The sequence below is a fragment of the Pleurodeles waltl genome, chromosome 5, assembly GCF_031143425.1.
Source record: "Pleurodeles waltl isolate 20211129_DDA chromosome 5, aPleWal1.hap1.20221129, whole genome shotgun sequence".
Taxonomy (NCBI): domain Eukaryota; kingdom Metazoa; phylum Chordata; class Amphibia; order Caudata; family Salamandridae; genus Pleurodeles; species Pleurodeles waltl.
Window position 1 is genome coordinate 606,633,786 of NC_090444.1, and position 19,805 is coordinate 606,653,590.

Sequence of the window (19,805 nt, forward strand, 5' to 3'; positions counted from 1 at the left end):
AGTGAAACATACGTTTTTTTAGTTACATTTCAGTGCAAATGGAATCCTTTCTGTCTGCAGAAAGGCCTTACTGACATTCCTAAATTAGTCACATTAACACCATCTGGGCAAAATTCTCAACTTTTAATGCAATAAAACAGCAATCAGTGGCTGAAAGGTGAACCTCTAACTTTTACCAAGTGTCTGGCAAAGTCTTGCACCACATGTGCAGCTTTTTTAGTAGCTGTTGGGCCACTTGGTCTAGAAACAGTTTACGTTGTTACAAGCTGCAAAGTATCTGGCAAATTGTGGATTATAGGACACTCCACATTTTCGTGGAAATGGATGTGTCTGAGGAATCATGCAATTCCAGTACTGCACATAACAAACTGTATTAGCCATTCTGGTCAGAAAGCAATGGGCAAGGATGGTACTTCTCTGCTCCACACAAACTTTTGGACAAGTGATTTAGAGCTTTGCTGATAGATGCTTTACATTTTGACAGCTCTTCAACTGTGTTTGGAACATCACAGGATTCCTTTCTTGGTTCGGTCATTGGCCAGTATTCTATTCTATTGCATAGAGAGTGGGGTTTCACAGAGCTAACTATGCTGCAGATGGCGGGCAAAAGGACTACAATAGCCAGGTTTCAGTAGCTTTTGTAACTTCACAAAAGAGGCATAGATGCGTAACTTCAGGGGAAGAGCATTCCATAAAGTGGGGCCTAAGAAGGCAAAAGACTTCCCTCCTTGCTTTGACGGTTACATTTGTGATATCACTGTGGGATTCAGTTTGTGTGATCGAAGCGCACGATTAGAAGTGTATGGTTGAACAAACTCAGCTTAGATGGGAAGGACTGCACCCACACAAGGCCTTGTGCAAATAGCACAAGGCCTTGAATACGCTTGCTGGTAGGGAGCAACAGGAGAGTGTGTAAATGAGGAAAAACTGAGAAAAAAATAAGAAAGTGATAAAGAAGACAGGCTGAAGCATTTTGCACACTTTGAAGCCTTTTCACTGCTTTTTTATTAGCATCTAAATAGAGAACATTTTCAAAGTCCAATTTAGAGGTTATCAAAGACTGTACAATAGTTCTTTGAGTAGAGATGGGGAGGAGCCAAATAATTTTCCTCATTTGAATATGCCAAAACAGCAGACTGCTGTGTACTTCTGAACAGAACTTGCAGGTTCATAAGTAGCACCATGGAGGCAGCAAAACTATAAGAGGACATAAGTGGTTCTAGGGTTCTGCGGATTGTCCATGGCATGCCCATTGGTGGGGAAGCTCCCACTGACATAGCAGTAGTCATAATCTATGAGGCAATACCTCAGTTTACCAGGTTCGGACTGGTCTATAGGGAAGTTTGTAACAGGCAGGTCATTGGGTGGGCCGCTTTTAGGCTTTGCCTGCACTGCACTTGCGATGTGCTTGCGAAATCTCCTGTATTTTACAATGAAAAATCTTAAAAGACGCTTAGAGCCCGCCCATTACTTACCTTTACTTACCACTGACTGGCTCCCACATGGCTTTCACATCACTTTACTGACCATTGGCTGACTTCCACGTGGCTCCCACATCACTCTAGTTTCCTTGATTTATATTGGTCAGCGCCTCCTCCTCCTTGCATCCGTCTTCCTCCTGGGCTTCTAGTCTTGATCCTGCCGTGAAGCCTGGACCAAGTTCTGCTTCCGGTGGCCAGTGTCTTTCTACTGCAGGCTCCTGCATGTACTCTTTTCATTAACCGCCGACACGCGTAGATGGTATACACCATGCACACTTTCTATATGAGTACACAGGATCAAAGGTGTGCATGACGCCCTCATTCTTAAAACTCCATCCTCTGTGCTCCTTCTTTCTGGTTTTTCCTTTTTTTTCTTTGCATACATTCTGCTCAACAAACCATTCTTCTTAATCATCACATATCTGTTTCTACGAACGTAGCTCTGTTTTTTTTAAGACACCCTCTTGCTCCAAGTGCACACAAGTCCTGCGTGGGATTTGCAAGCCCTCTCAAGTGGATGATTTCAGCCACCCCCATCTCACCCACCTTGCCATTGTTTTTGTCTTCAAACAACTTCCCCCCACCTCACCCCGACCCCTGCTGCTGGCCCAATATTGCGCATTTGGATTGCCTTAGCATCCCCTCGGTGTTTTTTTTTCTTTACATGTTGCGCAGCAGCGCAGATTGCTGTTCAACATGACATCACAGAAAAAAAGGGCTATGACATTGCTTTTATTTTTTTTACCTTAAGCCATATTGCACAGAAGCTCACGCTGCTGTGCAACCTGTTAAAAAAAAAACATTAAGCCAGTAGATTTTGAATAGGTGAAACCTATTGGCTTTGCCACTGCTTGTTATTTTGGCTGTTTGCGGGCCACTTTTATAGTCTGGTAGTCCTGTTGTTACTGATCATGTCCCTGATATTATCATAAACAGTGACAGCAACAAGCACAAATGCATGTAGTCTCCCATACCTTGGAAAACACATTTATGGTGTGTCTTCTCTACATCAAAACTGCCCCATCTGCAAATGAAGGGACACTTTTTTAGCTGTCTGATTCGGCAATGGGAGACATTTTTATTTTGTTGGCTGAGCCTATTGTTTATCTCGGACCCAACCCTGCTGTTTATTTCACAGTTTTCCGACAGGTGACCACGGCAGCAAAAATTAATTATGCCTTCAAAGTACATCTAAAGCATGAATAAAGGAGATGCCGCATATTGAGAAATTCGGATTAATAAATTTCCTTTGGAGAGTGAGAAATCAATGCCAGATAAAATATGCCAGACAGGCTATTGCACCCGTTCCAGTGCCTTTTTAGGGCACCAGAGCCTCTAGATGGCTTACAGTTTCACTTCTGACAACATTTTGTTAGGTTCATTTGCTATGAAATCCACCCTTTTTTGGAGGCTAGTTTGTTTCCTCTTTCATGACAAAAATGTGCTCTAATGCAGCTCCCAACAGCCCCTCCTTGTCGTTTTGTACAGCTTCCTACCTCTCATTAGGCCAATGAGTTGTAGGGGAAGCCTTGTGGCTGAAGTAGTTTTGGGAATTCTTCCGCCCTTGGGCAGAAAAGGGAGACACACTATAATATGCAAGGTGAGGCCCCTAAACGCTTGTGCAGAAATATAAAACGTCATAATCCCCCATATTTGATGACACATTATTCTGTTGAGATGCTGACTTTCTAATACACTATGCTGCAAAAGTAGGGTGGATGTAAAGAGACGTCCATCAGGATGACAGGGAAACCTATAGTTATGAAAACCACTAAATATGTTCCCCCTAACTACCATTAATCCTCTTTTTTCCCCAACTCTAACAAATTCACGTTTTCATCTGTCCAAGAGCATTATATTTCTATTCCCCAAAACTCTAGGTTTCTATTTTTCAAAGATAAGAATTGTCACTGATTTGTTAATGTTTGATTCAAGAAATAGTCCCAACCCAATCACTTTAGACAGGAGCTTCAGGTTTCAGTATAAATGAAGTGGGGGGAGCTTCACTTTGTCTCTCCTCTCAGGGCCGGTGTTATTATTCATGTACCATCCTCGGCAAAAGGACATTTTGACTTCGCCTTCATCGACATTTATGCCCATTTGCTTCTTGCAGGGGCAATCTGCAGGCCAAGTTTTTCTTTTACCTAGAATTAATCCTAACGCATTTTTTCTGTACCAACCAATGAGGTCCGGTTCCGTATCCTCCCTGCACCTCGGGATTCCTGCTAGCCACGTGCAACGCTTCAGTCAAAAAGGGACTTCATCAGTGAAGCCTCTAAAAAGTCACCTGCCCTCCTGGCTATTTCTTCCTTTCATCACAAAAACCATGTGGTTTTATTACTCCACTGTGCAAATTTATGTCACATAAGTATACTGGATTCCAGGACCTCTGAGAAATTCGGAAGCTTCATCATTGAGCCCGGTTATCGCTATGCTATCCAAAATAATGTTATTACTATCAGTGGTCAGATGGCACAACATCTGGGTGCTGGAGAAGCAAGGAAAAAGGGGTGTCGACTAACTCTGACTTTTGTATCCAACACCCTTTCTATTGACTGCATACGCATCATGACCCGAAATCGGTTTTCCAGTGGTCAGAGGGGGCCGGAACAGACAACCATGTCAGAATTGGTCCAATAAGCAGAGTCCACAGGTGAAAGGCTGGCTGGTGCCATGCTGCTGCTCATTAGGGGAGCATTGCTATTAAACTGCACAAGACATCACTTCAACTGGGCAGAATTACTATGGGGCGGGATGTTCCTTGCAGAAAACACAGCAGTCCAAGTATGTGAAAAAGGCTGCTTTAATGAGACAGGTGCATAACTCTGGTAAATATTCCCTTTACACTTGCCATACACACTAAAAAACCCAAGCCCCACTAAACATTTCATAACCTGTCCAACCCCCGCACACCTAAACAATCCCTTAAACATTCCCCTGTACAATGACACACTTTCCTCACCCGAAATGCATCTACCAGTAACATCCCAACATATAGTTAGATATTGCTATCTTAGTCTTGGCTTTCAGGGTGCCACCCCCCCTCCACTCTGCTCATTGTGCTAACTAACATAACCCAAATGCCATTCAATTCCTGCAAATTCCTTTTCGCGACCACCTGCCCATAGCCTGCTCATCAGCAACCATGTGCAGCTCTATGAAAAGGAACAAGCATCTGCAAAGTCAATATTGCTTCCTATGCACGAGCTGTTCTCTTTGCCATTGTCCTTTAGCCATATTGTACAGTATTGTTGCTCTGCAGCATGGCTAAAACTAAAGTTAGAAAACAAGGGCTATGATGTGACCAGCGTTCGTGCTACATCATAGTGCTTATTTTTAGGCGGAATGGCAGGCAGGGACGAGGAAGGGAGTGGAGGTATGGGCAAGCAACAACAACAGGGAGGGGTGGCAGCATGGGGGCAGCAACATGGAGAAGGAGTGGGTGGGAAGAGAAGAAGAAATACTTTCTCAATCACAGTGCAATCAGCGGACAGACACTAATCAAGAGGAAGCAATCTGTGCTTGGTCCATGCTCCATAGATTAAAAAGGAAGTGATACCTGGTACATGCTAGCGAATTAGGAGGCTGCAAAGAAAAGTGACAATAAAGCCAACAAATGGTAAGCAATGGGCAGGCTCCGAGCCCTTTATTGTAAACAATACCCTTTGCAGTGACAGCACATGCGCTGTCCGCAGGCAAGTCCTAAAAGGAAGGGGTCAATAACAGCTGCTAACCCTTTCAAGCCCAACAAACCCCACCCAACCCTGGCCTATAAACAATTGTTCATCTTTCACTCTTGGACTGGACCGCCTGCCCGAAGCAGCGGGGCTTGGGGTAGAGTTCATTCTTCACCAGCAGTCTCAAACCCCTAGTCTCCCACTTGCTCCAGACTCAATAGTAGGCACCATCTGATGCTGGGTTGAGGAATCAGGGAGTGCAGCAGTGTGGCATAAGGAAGTGTTACAAGAGTTGCTCATAGCGAGCAACAAGTGTGTAGGTGCAGACCTGAATTTTCAAGTCAAAGATAAATGCTTCTTTAGGTCGCAGCCTGCCAGACAGCACAGCTGTCTGGTTTGCTAAAGATATCTTGGAGACTTTCAGAAAGTTGACCTAGGAATGGATTCTGCTTGTTCATTATCATTGGCATTATGGTTTGTAGCTCACACGTTCTGACTCTCCATTTGCTGGATTTATTCGTTTTAGGCTCTCCAAGTTTAGTTTGTCCCTCCTGTTGCCTAAACCCTGTTTTCTGTATTCTTCCACAAACTTGTTTTCTATTAACAGGCCTTCAAATCTTTTTCTTATCTCGACACACTTGTTGTGCATTTAAAGGCCGAGGTCAAAAGTCAGGTGCTGTCTTCCAAGGGCACTTGTTTACTTTTCTTTCTCTGACTTCAAACTGAGAGAATTTTTGTGGCAATCTTGCTGGATACCGGGGTAGGAAAGAATGTTTTTCTAACACACGACAACATTTAAATAAACTAGGTAAGCATTTCAGAATATATAAGAATTATGAATGCACAAATGAAGCACATTTTTTGTTATTTGTGTTGGAAACAAATACATTAATATGAGCAAAACAATTCATTAAACTAGTTGATAAAATGTTCACACATTTTTGTCTGTGTAATGTATAGTTTTATTAGTAAAACTGTATGTCTGTGCAAATGTAATGGTCATTTCAATTGAAAATGTGTTGTCTGTAATTGCAGTGTGCTACCACACAATCAATACGCTACTTTATGCCACTTCACTGTACTCTGCACCACTTCACACCACTTCACTCTGCACCACTCCACTTTACACCACTCCACAGCACTCTGAACCACTCCACTGTACTTCACGCTACACCTCTCTACTCTACCCAGTACCACTCTACTCTATGCCAACGCACTCTTTGCCACTCTACACCACTGCACTCTTTGCCACCACTTGAGTCTAGGCCACACCAATCTACTCTGCACAACTCCACGCTATGCCACTGTACCCTACGCCACTCTGCAACACCGCACTCTATGCCAATACACTCTATGTCAATTAACTTTACTCTGGAACACTCAACTCTATGCCTCTGCGCTCTACACCAATCCACTGTACGCCACTCTAATCTACTCTGCACCACTGAACTCTGCACCACTTTATGTCATTATACTCTATACCACTCTGTGCAACTGCACTCTACCCTGAACCACTCCACTCTACACCATTTTGCTCTACTCTATGCCACTGCACTCTACTACACTCTGCAAAACTTCACTCTATGCCACAGCACTCTATGCCACTCTACTCTTAACTACTACACTCTATTTCACTGCATCACTGTATTTTACACCACTGCTCTCTATGCACTGTACTCCACTGCTCTCTGCCACTACTCCGCAACACTGCACTCTCTGCCACTGAACTCTACACCATTGTACTCTGCACTACTCTACCCTACTCTATGCCACTACACTCTTTAACACTATTCTCTACTCTGCACCACTCTATGCTGCTTTACTCTGCACCACTCAATGCCACTGCACTCTACTCCACACTCTACCCAGTGCACTCTATGCCCCTCGACTCTACTCTGCACCACTGCCTTCTGCATCACACTACATCACTGCACTCTGTGCCACTCCACTCTACTATTCACCATTCTAATCTACACCACTGCATTCTACAATGGTGCATTGTACGCTGCTACATTCAACACCACTGCAGTCTATGCCTCTATACTCTGAAATACTCTACGCCAATGCGCTACACACCAGTCCACTCTAAGATATGCCACTACACGCAACTCCACACAAAGCCACTCCAGTACATGACATTCTCTGCCACTTCTCTTAGCAACACTCTATGCCGCTCTTTGTCATTCCACTCTACAACACACCATTCTCCTCTATGCCACTTTTAGTCATGCCGAACAGCAGCCACGATGGTGAACAACATTGCTAAAACACATTAGCAAGGCCAATAACTCTTGCATAAGCGAGGCCTACTGGCTTTGCCAATGCTTGTTTCTTTTTAGTAGTTATTAGTGGAATTCTAAACGCTCATATTGTGGCAATTGATGGAGGGGGGGGCGCTGAGGCACAGGCAGATAAATCGGTTGGCCCAGGATCACACAACTGCGCTAGAAACGAGGTCAAAACCCCTTGTCTGGTTCCACAGTTGGCTAATTGGCAACTAGCCCACATCGCCTCCCACACGTTGGCCCACAACCCCACTGCACACCCACGTCTAGGAGGGCACTATGTCCAGACCTCTGTTCCGGGTGAGCAGCCCCAGCGGTGCCTCACACACTCACAGACGGATAAGGAGATGCAGAGATATACAGGCACGCTCTATCAACCGATTAGGGTTTCAATCCGTCTGGGGTTTGTTCTAATTGCTCGTGGCTGGCATTCCTGGGGTGCAGTGAGTCGGAGAGCATGAGGTGAACAGGGAGGTTATATACAGTAAAACCTGCTTTTCTCAACAAACAGAGCCCAGCAGAGCGGTGCCATTTCAAGAGAGACAGCCTGGACTCTGCATTTTGCGTCTGTGCGAGGGTGTAGGCTTCTGTCTGTCGGTGTCACACGGCCAGTCTAGCCACACATCACCAGCCAGTCTGTCTCTTTGGCTGTTTGTGGTCAACTGTGTGGTGAAACTTAAAATGTGTGATCCTGCATGTGCTGTGTTTCTGCGTGTGTGACAAACAACAAAGTGAAGGGAGGAATGCACGAATGAATTTCAGCCACTGGTGAGCGCTGGGGGCCATTCTATTCCTTAGTGTTTCGCTCACTATACCACTTTTGACAGACCGGATGCATGCAAATCGGTCTTGAGCGTGCGTCTAAGTGAGGCTTTAGGGATCTGTGTTTTGTGTGTGGTTACCTCAGTGGTGTAATGAAACTTGAGGGGGCCTCCTGCATAGTACATGGAGGGCCCCCTCCCCACGCGGCCAGCAGCTGTCTGGCCAGAGGTCCACCGCCCATGCACAGTGTGCTGCGATGAGGGGGGGCCCAGAAGCTAGCCCCTTGCCCCACTCTCCTCCCGCACTGGTGGGGCAAGGGGGCTTTGTTAGGACAGTGGGTTACCTGTGGTGTGAAACAAAGGGGGTAGGAGTGTACGTCTGAAATGTGAGGCTGTGTGAGTGCGTAATTGCATGTGTCGTGCGCACCTTTGCCCTCGATTCTATACTGGAATCTATATATGTGGTTTCTTGTCTTTGTGTGTGGGTGGCTGTGTGCAGCACGTGTGTGGATTCTGTATTTCTGTTTCTGTGTGGCTAAGTAGGTGTGTGTCTGTTTGGCGGCACGTTGCGTTGGTTCAGCATTCCCACCGTTTTCTTTCGTTGTATCAATGATTACACTAATCTATATGTGTGTGCGCGCGCGCGCGAACCCGAGATGCCGGTGAATGCAGCATCAGCACAAACGTGACGGAGCCCCCCCCCACCCAGCAGCAGTGAAGCAGCTCGTTCCACTAATGGAGTCGTGGCTCCCCCCCCCCCCCCCACTTCCTCTATATAACCCGGAGGCAGAGAACCTTCTTCACACGGTAAGACATCACGGCCTCTTAATGACTAGCACCCACCCCCTACAAAGACGCACGCAGTAAGCACCGAAGGCCCCTTTCAAACGAGATCTCGCGTTTTCCTCAAAGCACAGGAGGTCAGACTTTCAATGAAACTGCGCAATACACGCTGAATACGGCACCTAGCGCTCCGAAGCCGGTCAGCCTCACGAGGCAGCAATGCAGCGGTCACTCGTTAACCAGAAGTAGTGAAGGCACAAGAAGGCCATTGAGCAACCTGGAGCAACGATTCGGCGCCAGACGCGGCCACTCAGCGCCCAGAGAGGCAGCCAGCACGCGCACTTAAGCAGCACGTCAGTGAACAGAAGCAGACTTTCAGAGACCCGAAGCAGTCGTTCAGCAGAGAGACACAGCAATTTGGCGCCTGCAGAGTAGCCGTTCGTGCTCACAGCCAACAAGTCAGTACCCTAGGGCTGCGATTTGACTCCTAGAAGAAGCCACAGAGCGAGCAACCTGAAGCAGCCATTCAGCGTCATGACACAGACACTCAGCGCCCAGTTAGTGCCGTCAAGCGCCCACACGCCGCCCTTTCAGCAGCACCCGAACAAGCCTTTAGCACTCAGAATCAGCCACACAACAGAAGAAACAACTATTCAGTGTCCAGAAGAAGGAATTGAGTACCCTGAGCAGATATTTATTACTCAAGCGTACACAGACCTCTACCTATTTAAATGCCAAATATCAGCTATTCAGCGCTCAGAAGCAACGATTCAAAAGCACAAGCACAGCTATCCAGCGTCTAAACACATCCGTTGTTGGCTGCACCCACTAAGAATTAAACATGGACGAGGGTTTCTCAGTGTCTTTATCTGTGAGGTACCATGAATGGGCAGGCTTGCGCAACACAGCACTGTTAACTGAACCACCTTCAAGCATTCCCCGCGTTTGGAGTTGGCGGTGTGATGAGAAGAGGGGTGTTTTCGGTTTCTTCTTGAACCCTGTGTATCGCCCTCCCCAGCCCGGAAGCATGTGAATGAATACACCACACACAGAGCTTTCTAACAGATGTCTTTATTCTTCTACATACTATCACATACTATTGTGCTCTGCACACATTGTGTAATAACTTTTAAACCACACCTTAACGCCTCCCATCCCATCACAAAATTCCTGTCTAGAGTCCACCCACGACGCGAGGGCCCTGGCGCCAATGATATCAAATAAACTACACCCTGGACGTTGGTAGCTGTTGGGAGCGGCTTACTTAGCCTAGGCCACCGAACAACGAAGCGGGGCTTGTCTCCAGAGGCAGTTCCATTAAAATAAAAGAAACTCAGGTTGGGTGGCAGGACCGTCTCTGTTCTCTTAGCTCCATTCTGGATCTGTTCACCTTTCTATCTTAGACACACAGAAAACCATCTATGCTTTCACCGAGGAAAATGTAAAGCCCCACTATTCACAGTTTCGTCATTGGCTTAATTTTGACCTTGTCGCCTTTATCTTTTTGTTCCTCTAGCACCGCTGCAAATCCTTCCACAAGGAAGGGATAATAAACTCTGTTTATCATCCCTTCCTTGTGAAAGGGGTGGGCATTGGGGGTGACGAGCAGAAGGGAGTGCACTGTGCACTCCCCTCACAGCACATGTGTTTTTGGCCCGCTGTCTGGGGCCGGCCAAACATACATGTGCACAGGTCTCTCTCTGCCCGGGAGCGCCCTGGCTGGGTGCTCCGAGCCAATCCTGATGTTGTTCTGAACAGCGTCAGGATTGACTGCAGGGCAGGCTGTGAGCCAGTGCCTGCAGCAGCGATGGGAGAGGAGTGATGCTGGAGCAGAGCAGGTAAGTGATTTAAAAAATATATATATATTAATTTTTCTCCGATGCCTCCCCCACCATCCCGCTCCCCTCACCCTGCCCAAGCCCTGTGAGCCGCTCCTCCTTGTCCCCCTCTGCACCACAAAACACCTTGAACAGTGTGTCAGGCACAAACTAGGAAAAGTAAATTGATTGTTTTAAGCCACCGGAATGCTTTTCAATGTAGGTGGCAATCCAGCATGCATTTCAAAGTGGAGCGGATATCTAGTGAATGACTGCACCTGCCTGAAGATGAGGTCCTAAGGCCCCTATACATATGTCCCAGGGGAACACTTTGGGGGCTCACTGGCTGTGCTACACCTCTTTGTGCGGCACAGTCAGTGCACCTCCTGACTGCTCCTTTTGCTCTGTGTCTGCTTCAGAGGCGTAACATTATCCCCTGTAGTCTGGAGGCCCCCTCAGCACAGTACATTATGCACGAGCAGCGCTCCCCCCGTCTGAGAGATCCTCATGCACTTCGCAGGGGGTTCCTCAAGTTTTGTTAAGTCGCTGGTCTGCTTCTGTAATATGGCTCAAGCAGCAAGGCAAATTGCTTACTCATTTGCATGGGGCCCTGCAAATGAGTGAATCTCCCTTGTGATTGTGCTGATGCTAAATTTGCACCGGTGCAATCCATGTTACACAAGAAGCTGCACAAGCATCTGAGTCCCTTTCTAGAATACTAAAGTGTCCCAAAGGAGCAAGAAGCAGGTGCACAAGCCTCTTGCAGCCTGGGGCACTTTTGGTATATGGCCTTTAGTCGCTCTATCTAAGCATGAGATCACATCGGGGAACTGCTCACTATGTTGTTGAGTGCCCTACCTAGTTAGAACACTTTCATTTTATTATTGGAGGCACCATCAGAGGTTGTTGCTCATGGCACTGGGGGATGGCATTCTAGATTCAGAGGGCTGGCTATGAAAAGGATTGTTTGAAGTTTTTTGTTTCTTAAAGTTTGGTATTTCTAAAGTCAATTTATCTCGGCTCCTATAATTTCTGTTTAGTCCTATAATTTTCAGTTGCTATGTTAGGTATGAGTGTGGATTAAGATGCAGAGCCTCATCTGTGATGCATGCTGTTCCAAGAATGCACATTCCATTTGTTGGGAGCCATTTCAGAGCTCTTACAGCTGGTGAGATGTGATTGGTCTATTTCAAGTTATAGTCAAGCCCGACTGCTCAATGCTTAATTTGTAAAAGAATAAGTGCCTGGTGCCCCTAGTTTTGTCAATAGCCGTCAGCTGATGCAATTGACTATTGGGGGTGCCGAATGTTAAGGCTGTGCAGTCCTAATTCCACCTCATGCCTCTTTAATCCAAACTAGACCCTTCCTGCTCTTTTATCGCAATACTGCAGGTTCTTTCCTTCTCCATCTGTCGTGATTTTCCCAACTTTCTCTACCTCCTTCTTCCCGTTGTGTATTTTTCTCACTCTTGCTTTGTGTCAAAACCCAATAAGGAACAAATTGGTGCTGGTCGCCAAAAAGAGTGCTGATGGGCCCCACCTGCAACAACTGCCTCAAATTAAGCACTGCTGCAGCTATGTTCAAGGCCACTTAAGGGGTTCAAGGCTGGAGCTGGGGGTGCCTGCGAGTAGAACAATTTAGTGATGAAGTCGGGAGAGAACCAATGCTTGTAGAGGAGTGCTAAGGGATTGTGCCGGGACTAGCTGCTTTACATTGACAATGAGTATTCTTGGTTATGTATTTCATGTGGTTCTTCATAAGGAGTTTGCTATCCATGATGAAGCCTAGCAATTCTGCTTGGATTACAATAGCTGGCCTTCAGAGTTTGTCTCCAAGTTTTGAGCGAGAGTGCTGTTGTTATTAGGAGTGAAGAGCTTGGAACCCATTTTGTCCTGTTATAGTTTTAAAAGTGGTTGCAGAGCCATCTTGAGTCTTCTCAAGGCCCTATTTCATTGCCTCCTGCTTTTTTAAAAACGTATTTTTAGATACAGCTAAGTGTCATCAGTATATTACCAGACGTTCAGCCTGGAATATCTTAACTGAGAAGTCCCAGGCATGGGTTTAAGAGTGTCATGATGTTGTGGATTTCACATGGTCTGGGTTGCATGTGGTCATTTCAGAGTAGTCGAGGAACTCTGATCAATGCCAGGGGCTGAGAAGACCAAACACAGCTTCTTGGCACTCCCAAGGCATCTCTGTCTCCATAGGGAAGCTCTCCTCTCCGGTTTGGAACTTCTTTACACTTAGATGGAATAAGGACCACATTTCAGACTGCACAGTTTCCCACAGACCAGTGCGTTGTAGAAGAGGGAGGGCCATCCCCTCCCTCTGCGGGTGGGACGCGGCGCCCATCTTCCACAATACATACAGCCTGGCAGCCAGGCGTAGCCAAGACATCAAACAAGGAATCATCTACAAAGAGACTAGAATGCGCAGACCACCTGTGGGCCGCAGTTTCTGTTTGTAAGGAGGAAGCCTGTTCTGCACACACTGTCTGACTGAGAGAGGCGTATCTGTTTACTTTCATCTTATGAGATCTGATTTTAAGGCGTATCTGTTTACTTTCATCTTATGCCTACTGGGTTTGGCAACACATTGTTACCAAATGAGTTGTTATAACCATCAGAATTGTTATTATGATTCTATATTTAGCATCCACATATTATTACTGTTCTTAGTATCGTTTTCTCATTTCATTTTGATCATTGATATAACTATACGTAATAGTATCAAAATAATTACTGTTATCATTACCAGTATTTTCATATGTTACGTTATTATTATATGGCTGAGTGGCTAAACTGTTGATTTTGGAACCCAGGATCCTGGATATTAATAACTGGCTAAAAAAGGAATACGCTTCCGGCCAATTTACTCTGTTGCCCTCAAATTAGCACTATCATGCCATGCTCTCTGTAATCCTTTCACAACACGCTCCTTGCTTAATGCACTGTACATATAGCCCCGCCCCTTCGTATAGATGTAATTATCTGAAGCAGCTCCATTCATGAGCTATCTGACGTCTTGCTCCGTGGCAAGTCGTACCCCACGTGCACCGCTAGGGGGAGCCGCTGTGCTTTAGAGGTGTGGTAGGTAGCCCGGGCTCCAAAGCGGTGGCAGAGGTTATCGGTAGAATTTGTCCATATGTTTTTTAAACAACATTCAACACATTTCGAGTTAATTACATTATGAGGGTGCCAAATTAACATACACAATAGCGATATAATAAGGGCTTCATGCGACTGAGCACTCCATTTTTTGCAGAAGTCCGACAGATTTACCTTAATTCATACGGGATCACGCTATTGGGCAAGTAGGCCAAAAGTTTAAAAAACATAGGCCCGTGGTTTCAAGCTAAATAAAGGGAGGAGATGCGGCCTAACGGTCAGAGCTACCGACCTTGGAACCGAGGAACCAGCCGTGTGTCCCGGCCTCGGCACAACGTCCACGCAAATCTGATCTCCTCGTGCCTAACAAAACTAATGTGTGAGGTAATCTTACAAATTAAAGCGCTCTCATGCCCCCGGGCCGTGTTTGTGCCACATAAAACGGCAAACAATAAAGGTAAACAGTTGTACAACATGCCTTAGCAACAATTCCGCACTAATGCTTAGTGCCAGTCACGCCCACATTCCTGTCGGTAAACTGCAGTTCCTTTCCCATCTCACCCATAGACCCGCCCATTAATTTATCCCAGGGCAGCTGACTGCGAGTATCTGTTTAAACAACAATTTCCAAACACGTCTCCCCACTTTGCATCGCAAGGAGCTCCACACTACACTGTCCTAAGCCTGTATAAAACCAAATCACGTGCATCGGGTGGTCCGAGGATGCAGGTGGTCCGTTGTTGTAACCTTTGACCCGTCGGTATTTAGTTCTAATCCAAGAGCCAAGAAGTGGCTCGAGCTCGTGACCAACTGGTGGCTGCTTAGTGGACAGAGTGAATGGAGCTCATTTTCATTGATAGGCATCTATAGTCCTACATTTGGCATCCAGTGGCCCCTGTGGAAGAAGGGGGGGGGGTGGGGTTGCATTTTCACCACTGAGATGAAGACGTCACAGAGGAAGTGGGTTTCTCAAGTACATGCAGCGCTGCAGTTAAAACCGTTAAGACATTTTAAGTCAAAAAGAAAAATCCAAAAATATCAGCCATGAAGTCACAGACTTATGGATAGTTGTATGATTAAATTAGGATTCCCATATTTGGTGATTTATGTATTCTTAACCAATGGGGTCAACTTGTTTCCATTTAGTATCTACTGGTCTCTCCAGTCAAAGTCTGTCCCTAGATTAGGACTCCTACAGCAAACTACGCCCGCGCCCCATTTGCTTTAACTCCACGTTTCCTCGAAGAATTGAAAATTCCGATGAGAACGATCTCCCTGGCATTAATTATTTTTAGTGGAATCGTTTATTCCGAAATGGTTAAGATTGGAAGTTATTTAGGCTTCCTAAAAAGGGACTTGGAACTTTCACAATTTTAGGTACAGTTCATCCAAGGCTACCCCTTTTGGGATTGCCTCTTTCATGATCGCGTGAGTAGCCTTGGTGGGAGGGGCAGTAAGTGGGCCTTAAAGGCTGGCTGCCCATTCTGTGCCTGGTCGGTGATAACCGGGAGACTTCCGTTCTCAGTCCTCGAACAAGGATACCTACAGCCAGCTGTGTGTTCTGCAGCTTTCAGATGCCCGTCTGTTTAAATGATAAATGTCAAAAGGCTTGTGCACCGGCGTATGATATTTATTATACAATTAATGCCTTATTGAGGTTATAGCATCACACAAACGACCATTTTATAATAATGGGAATACAAAAAACAATATCAGAGTAATGTTCCTTTAGTGGAAACAAAAGGCACCTGGCTCAACAAACTGTCGCATATAGAAAAGCGATAGTAAAAACAGCTGCATGTCATAGAGCTGTGCAAGGAGCGAGGGGGCCATCTGTCGGACTGGTGAGTGTAGTGCAGCTGCGCTGGTTGCTCGAACTGCAGTTCTACCACCAGGGCACTGAGAGCGAGGCCGAGACACCAAGGGGTGCTGCTGGGTGAGGCATACGGGACAGCTGACCGAATACCACCTCCACCAGGTCAGCGCCAGAAATTCTGCGCACTTGTGGTCATTCAAAGGAAAAGGTTCCACATTTAAGATATGCTTAAGTTACATATGTGGGCGGTTACCATGCCAGTCTTTTTTCTGGTGTTCTTCCAGTCAGGGTTGCCATTGCCCTATATGGAGCTTATGCCATGAAATGATCAAAAGGTAAATCTTAAAGAGGTACTTTGGTCACCTCAGAATGGAAATCGCATGTTACCTGAACACACATGCCAAGACATATCCAATGCATACTGCCCCACATACATCAAACAGTTTTGATGTTTAGGACTTGCACCGTAGATCCGCATTTCTGTACAACTGATGGCTAGGTGCTACAAAACTGAAAAGTTCGGTTTCCAGCCATTGCACATGTACTAGGGTCTCGCATTTGTCGGAGTTACAGCTGTTCACAGTTGTAAACTCCCAACCGGATTTTTCTTGCATAAAAAATTAAAACTGTGTGATCGCGCTGCTACAGTTCACACTAATAAAAGATTTGTCAAAAGTGCAATTAACTGAGTAACAAGGTCGATAGTATGCGAAGTGCTGGACTTCTGCCCAGCGAGCCTCGCGCTGCGAAAACAGAGAAAAAGTAGTCCACAAACCCAGCGACCCTCGCATGTTTTCTGTAGTTGGTCACTGCGCTCGAGGAGGGCTAACCACGCATGACGTAGGCGTGCCTTCCACTAATGAAAAGAAGCAGATTCCAACAGGCAAGCCAATTTGCCAATGAAAGACACTGACGTGACGTCGACAGGGCTCTGAGCCCTTTTCTAATCCCTAAAGTGTCTCGCTAGCGATACGCATGCGCAAGCGCATGCGATGCAGGCTCGACCCTAAAAATTAGAACTAAGCCCACCTGCCCTCCACCCTCCATGTGTTATCTGCCTTACCATCTGATGTTTTAGGCCATCTTGGTTGTGGCACAAGATCAGAGGCCTACAGTTCATCTGGAATAATTCAAGATATAATATGCACTGTGAAGAATGTAAACGGCAGTTGTGATTGGCCCTCATCCATCTCATATGCTCAAGTCACAGGAGAGGGATGCAAGCGTTGTCAACATCAATAGGTCTCACATTTTGGACCTGGCACATGGGGGAGAGAAAGGGAGACAAAAAACACATGGACTCTCATAGAGTGCCTAACAAAAAAAATAAAAACTATGGGGGTTATTACAACTGTGGAGGAGGTGTTAATCCGTCCCAAATGTGACAGATATACCACCAGCCGTATTACGAGTTCCATAGGATATAATGGACTCGTAATACGGCTGGTGGTATATCCGTCACTTTACCGTCACTTTTAGGGACGGATTACCACCTCCTCCAAAGTTGTAATAACCCCCATAGTTCTCTAACCGTGAGCAGTGAAAGGATACAAGTTAGCCAATCAGAAGAATGGTAAAGAGGCTTTGCTACTATGGAAGCACAAGCACAAAAAGAGGAGGCAAGCCATTGAATAAGAAGCAAGCAAATGATAGTGACAGTAAAGCCAACCAATGGTAAACAATGAGCTGCAAGTCCACTCTGAGTTCACAAAAGGTATTTTGCGACTAGGCAGCTTAAGCTACCTAGTTGGTGAAACCTTAAAACGGTACAGGACAATAATTAGAAACATTGATTAACTCCCCTATCAGTATTGCTCCAAGCACACTACTCCCCTTGAAACAGATATTCATTTGCCAACTGTTGCCAGGTGCCACTTCTTGAACTAAACTATGTTCTGAGATTCCACAGTCCAATACCAGCAGTTACAAACTACATTTTGAGGGATTTGATAGGCTGCCCCACTGTCAGTCCTCCAGTGCTAGAACTGTTGCTGTATAATCAAGTAATTTATCTATAAAAAACTTGATTGCAGCAATATTGGTCATGCCTACATACCAGGAGTGAAACGCAACTCGCTGTGGTCTTACCTTGCTGGAGAATGGCCCAGGGATGAGCAACTTCAGGGCCTGCCTTTTCAATTCCACCAACCGGGCATTGCAGTTCTCACACCAGACACCCCCACGATCAGAACCAGGTGATGATCCTCCGCCGCTGCCGGAGCCTGGAGATCCTGTGCCAAAGCCTGGTGAGCCCCCCAGGGATCCTGGAGAGCTGGTGCCAATCCCACCAGCAGGTGAAGCGGGCCTTGGAGGCGATCCACCAAACGATCCAGGGGAGGAAGTACCTGAGCCTGGGGAGGGAGTGCCTGAGGAACCGCCAATTGGGGGTGGCACCACTGAAGATCCGGCTCCTTCTGGGGCGGGGCGCCCACCAGCCCGGGACTCCTCATAGGCCTTCCGGTACCAGCTCTCTGGGGAGAAGGGAGCTGTGGATTTGGTTGGAGAGCAGACGTCATTTACCTACAGAAAGGGAAGAAAGAAAACCCACAATGAGGAAATATGCACCACACAGAGAAAGCTATGCTGGGAATGAGGGGGGACGCACGGGAACTGCATCCCAGGAGTGGAAGCACAAGTGTGAGCGTACACGATGGTGCTACCCTGTTGTCCCTCCTTCGCCTCCTCGTCTCAATTTCCTCTCCAAACTGAATCATGGCTTAAAGGGAAATAAATCGACATTTTCCTCATCCTATTCAAAATAGTACAAACTAAAGTCATTTCACTGGGAAGGTGGGGCTGCAGACACCACCCCTTATTTCCACGCTCACGTGCCTAATAGATCAGCATTTCAACACACACCCAATGGATTGGGGAAGCATAAAAGAGACCCAGGTTTTGTAGACAAAGTATGTATTATTCAAGGTTAAAATGTGACCCAGAGACAATGGAGCATAAAGAGGTTTGAACTAAACATGCCACATGCAAGAGGGCTTAACCACGGGGGGGAGGGGGATGGGGGGACGCAAGAAGATGCTGCCATTTTACTAAAAAGGCGGGATGACACCTTGGCTAAAATTACATTTTTGGTAAAGTTAATAGTATGTCTGTGTAAGGAACCCGTTTCCTCCCCATTTGCTAAAATGGAAATATGAGAAGGTTTGGAGAAAACAGATTTTTCATCCAGTAAATTCTGGCTGTTACATAAGAATAAAGCAAACTGGTGGTGCCTGGTGGTGGTAGCTGGGCAGAGCCTCCCACAGCCATGCAGATGTGCACGGATTTTAATTTCTGAAACGTCTTTGTTAAATGCCTCGATTTTTTTTCCTTTCTGTGTGAATGGCACTTGTAATAGACACTATACTGCTTCGATGCACTCCCATGACGAGAGCCGATCTCAAATCAGGGGATTTAAACCGAGGTACGATGCCAAAATTATCTCGACCATCTAAAATGACGTCACTTCCATCAGGTGCAAAGGAAAGAGGGCAAGCGAACAGTTTGTGCAGCTGTGCTCTTCTTAGCGCGGGGCGAGCGCCTTGAAGCAGGAAGGTGGGCTGGGTATGAGGTCGTGCGCAAGTGCTCCTCGAAATCTTTATAATTTACTGTCTCATCATTCGCTTTGTCGTCTGAGCGGACCTTCTATTCGAGGTGTATTGCTTCGGTTTCGTTAGGTGCCAGTTCTAACTCGTTCATTAAAACATGCATCCTGAAAACTAGACGCCGTGTGTAATTGTGGCGCTTTCCCAATGGGGTATCAACCGCACCTATGAGGATCAGTAAACGGCGAGCACAAAGAATGTTGAAAACAAGAACTGCGCCATACAGCTGTTCATTTAATATAGCGCTTAAGATGCGTTTAGGCGGTTTATAATAGCCTTCGGTGCCATTGCCTGTAGGAGACTGGAGTTCACTGGCAAAAATAGATGTTGCCCGGGATTACACAATGGAGTCGGTCAAGTGTGGAAGCTATGATCAGAGCCCGTGCCTCAAGGATTCAGATTGCACACCTCTGCTCATAGATATCACTGTCTCGCGCTGTTGGTCCGTTGCCATCTTAAAACAATGCCCCCTCCCGAAC

The 19,805-nt window shown here is 46.3% G+C and overlaps 1 protein-coding gene across 1 annotated transcript in view; it reads right to left on the reverse strand.

The window, feature by feature from the left end:
* The window catches only part of KIF26B (kinesin family member 26B), a 577,552-nt gene that overhangs the window by 556,095 nt on the left and 1,652 nt on the right, over window positions 1-19,805 (reverse strand). The window contains exon 2 of the mRNA XM_069234446.1: window positions 17,816-18,247. Coding sequence (XP_069090547.1) covers window positions 17,816-18,247 — 432 coding nt within the window. The remainder of the gene's footprint in view (window positions 1-17,815; window positions 18,248-19,805) is intronic.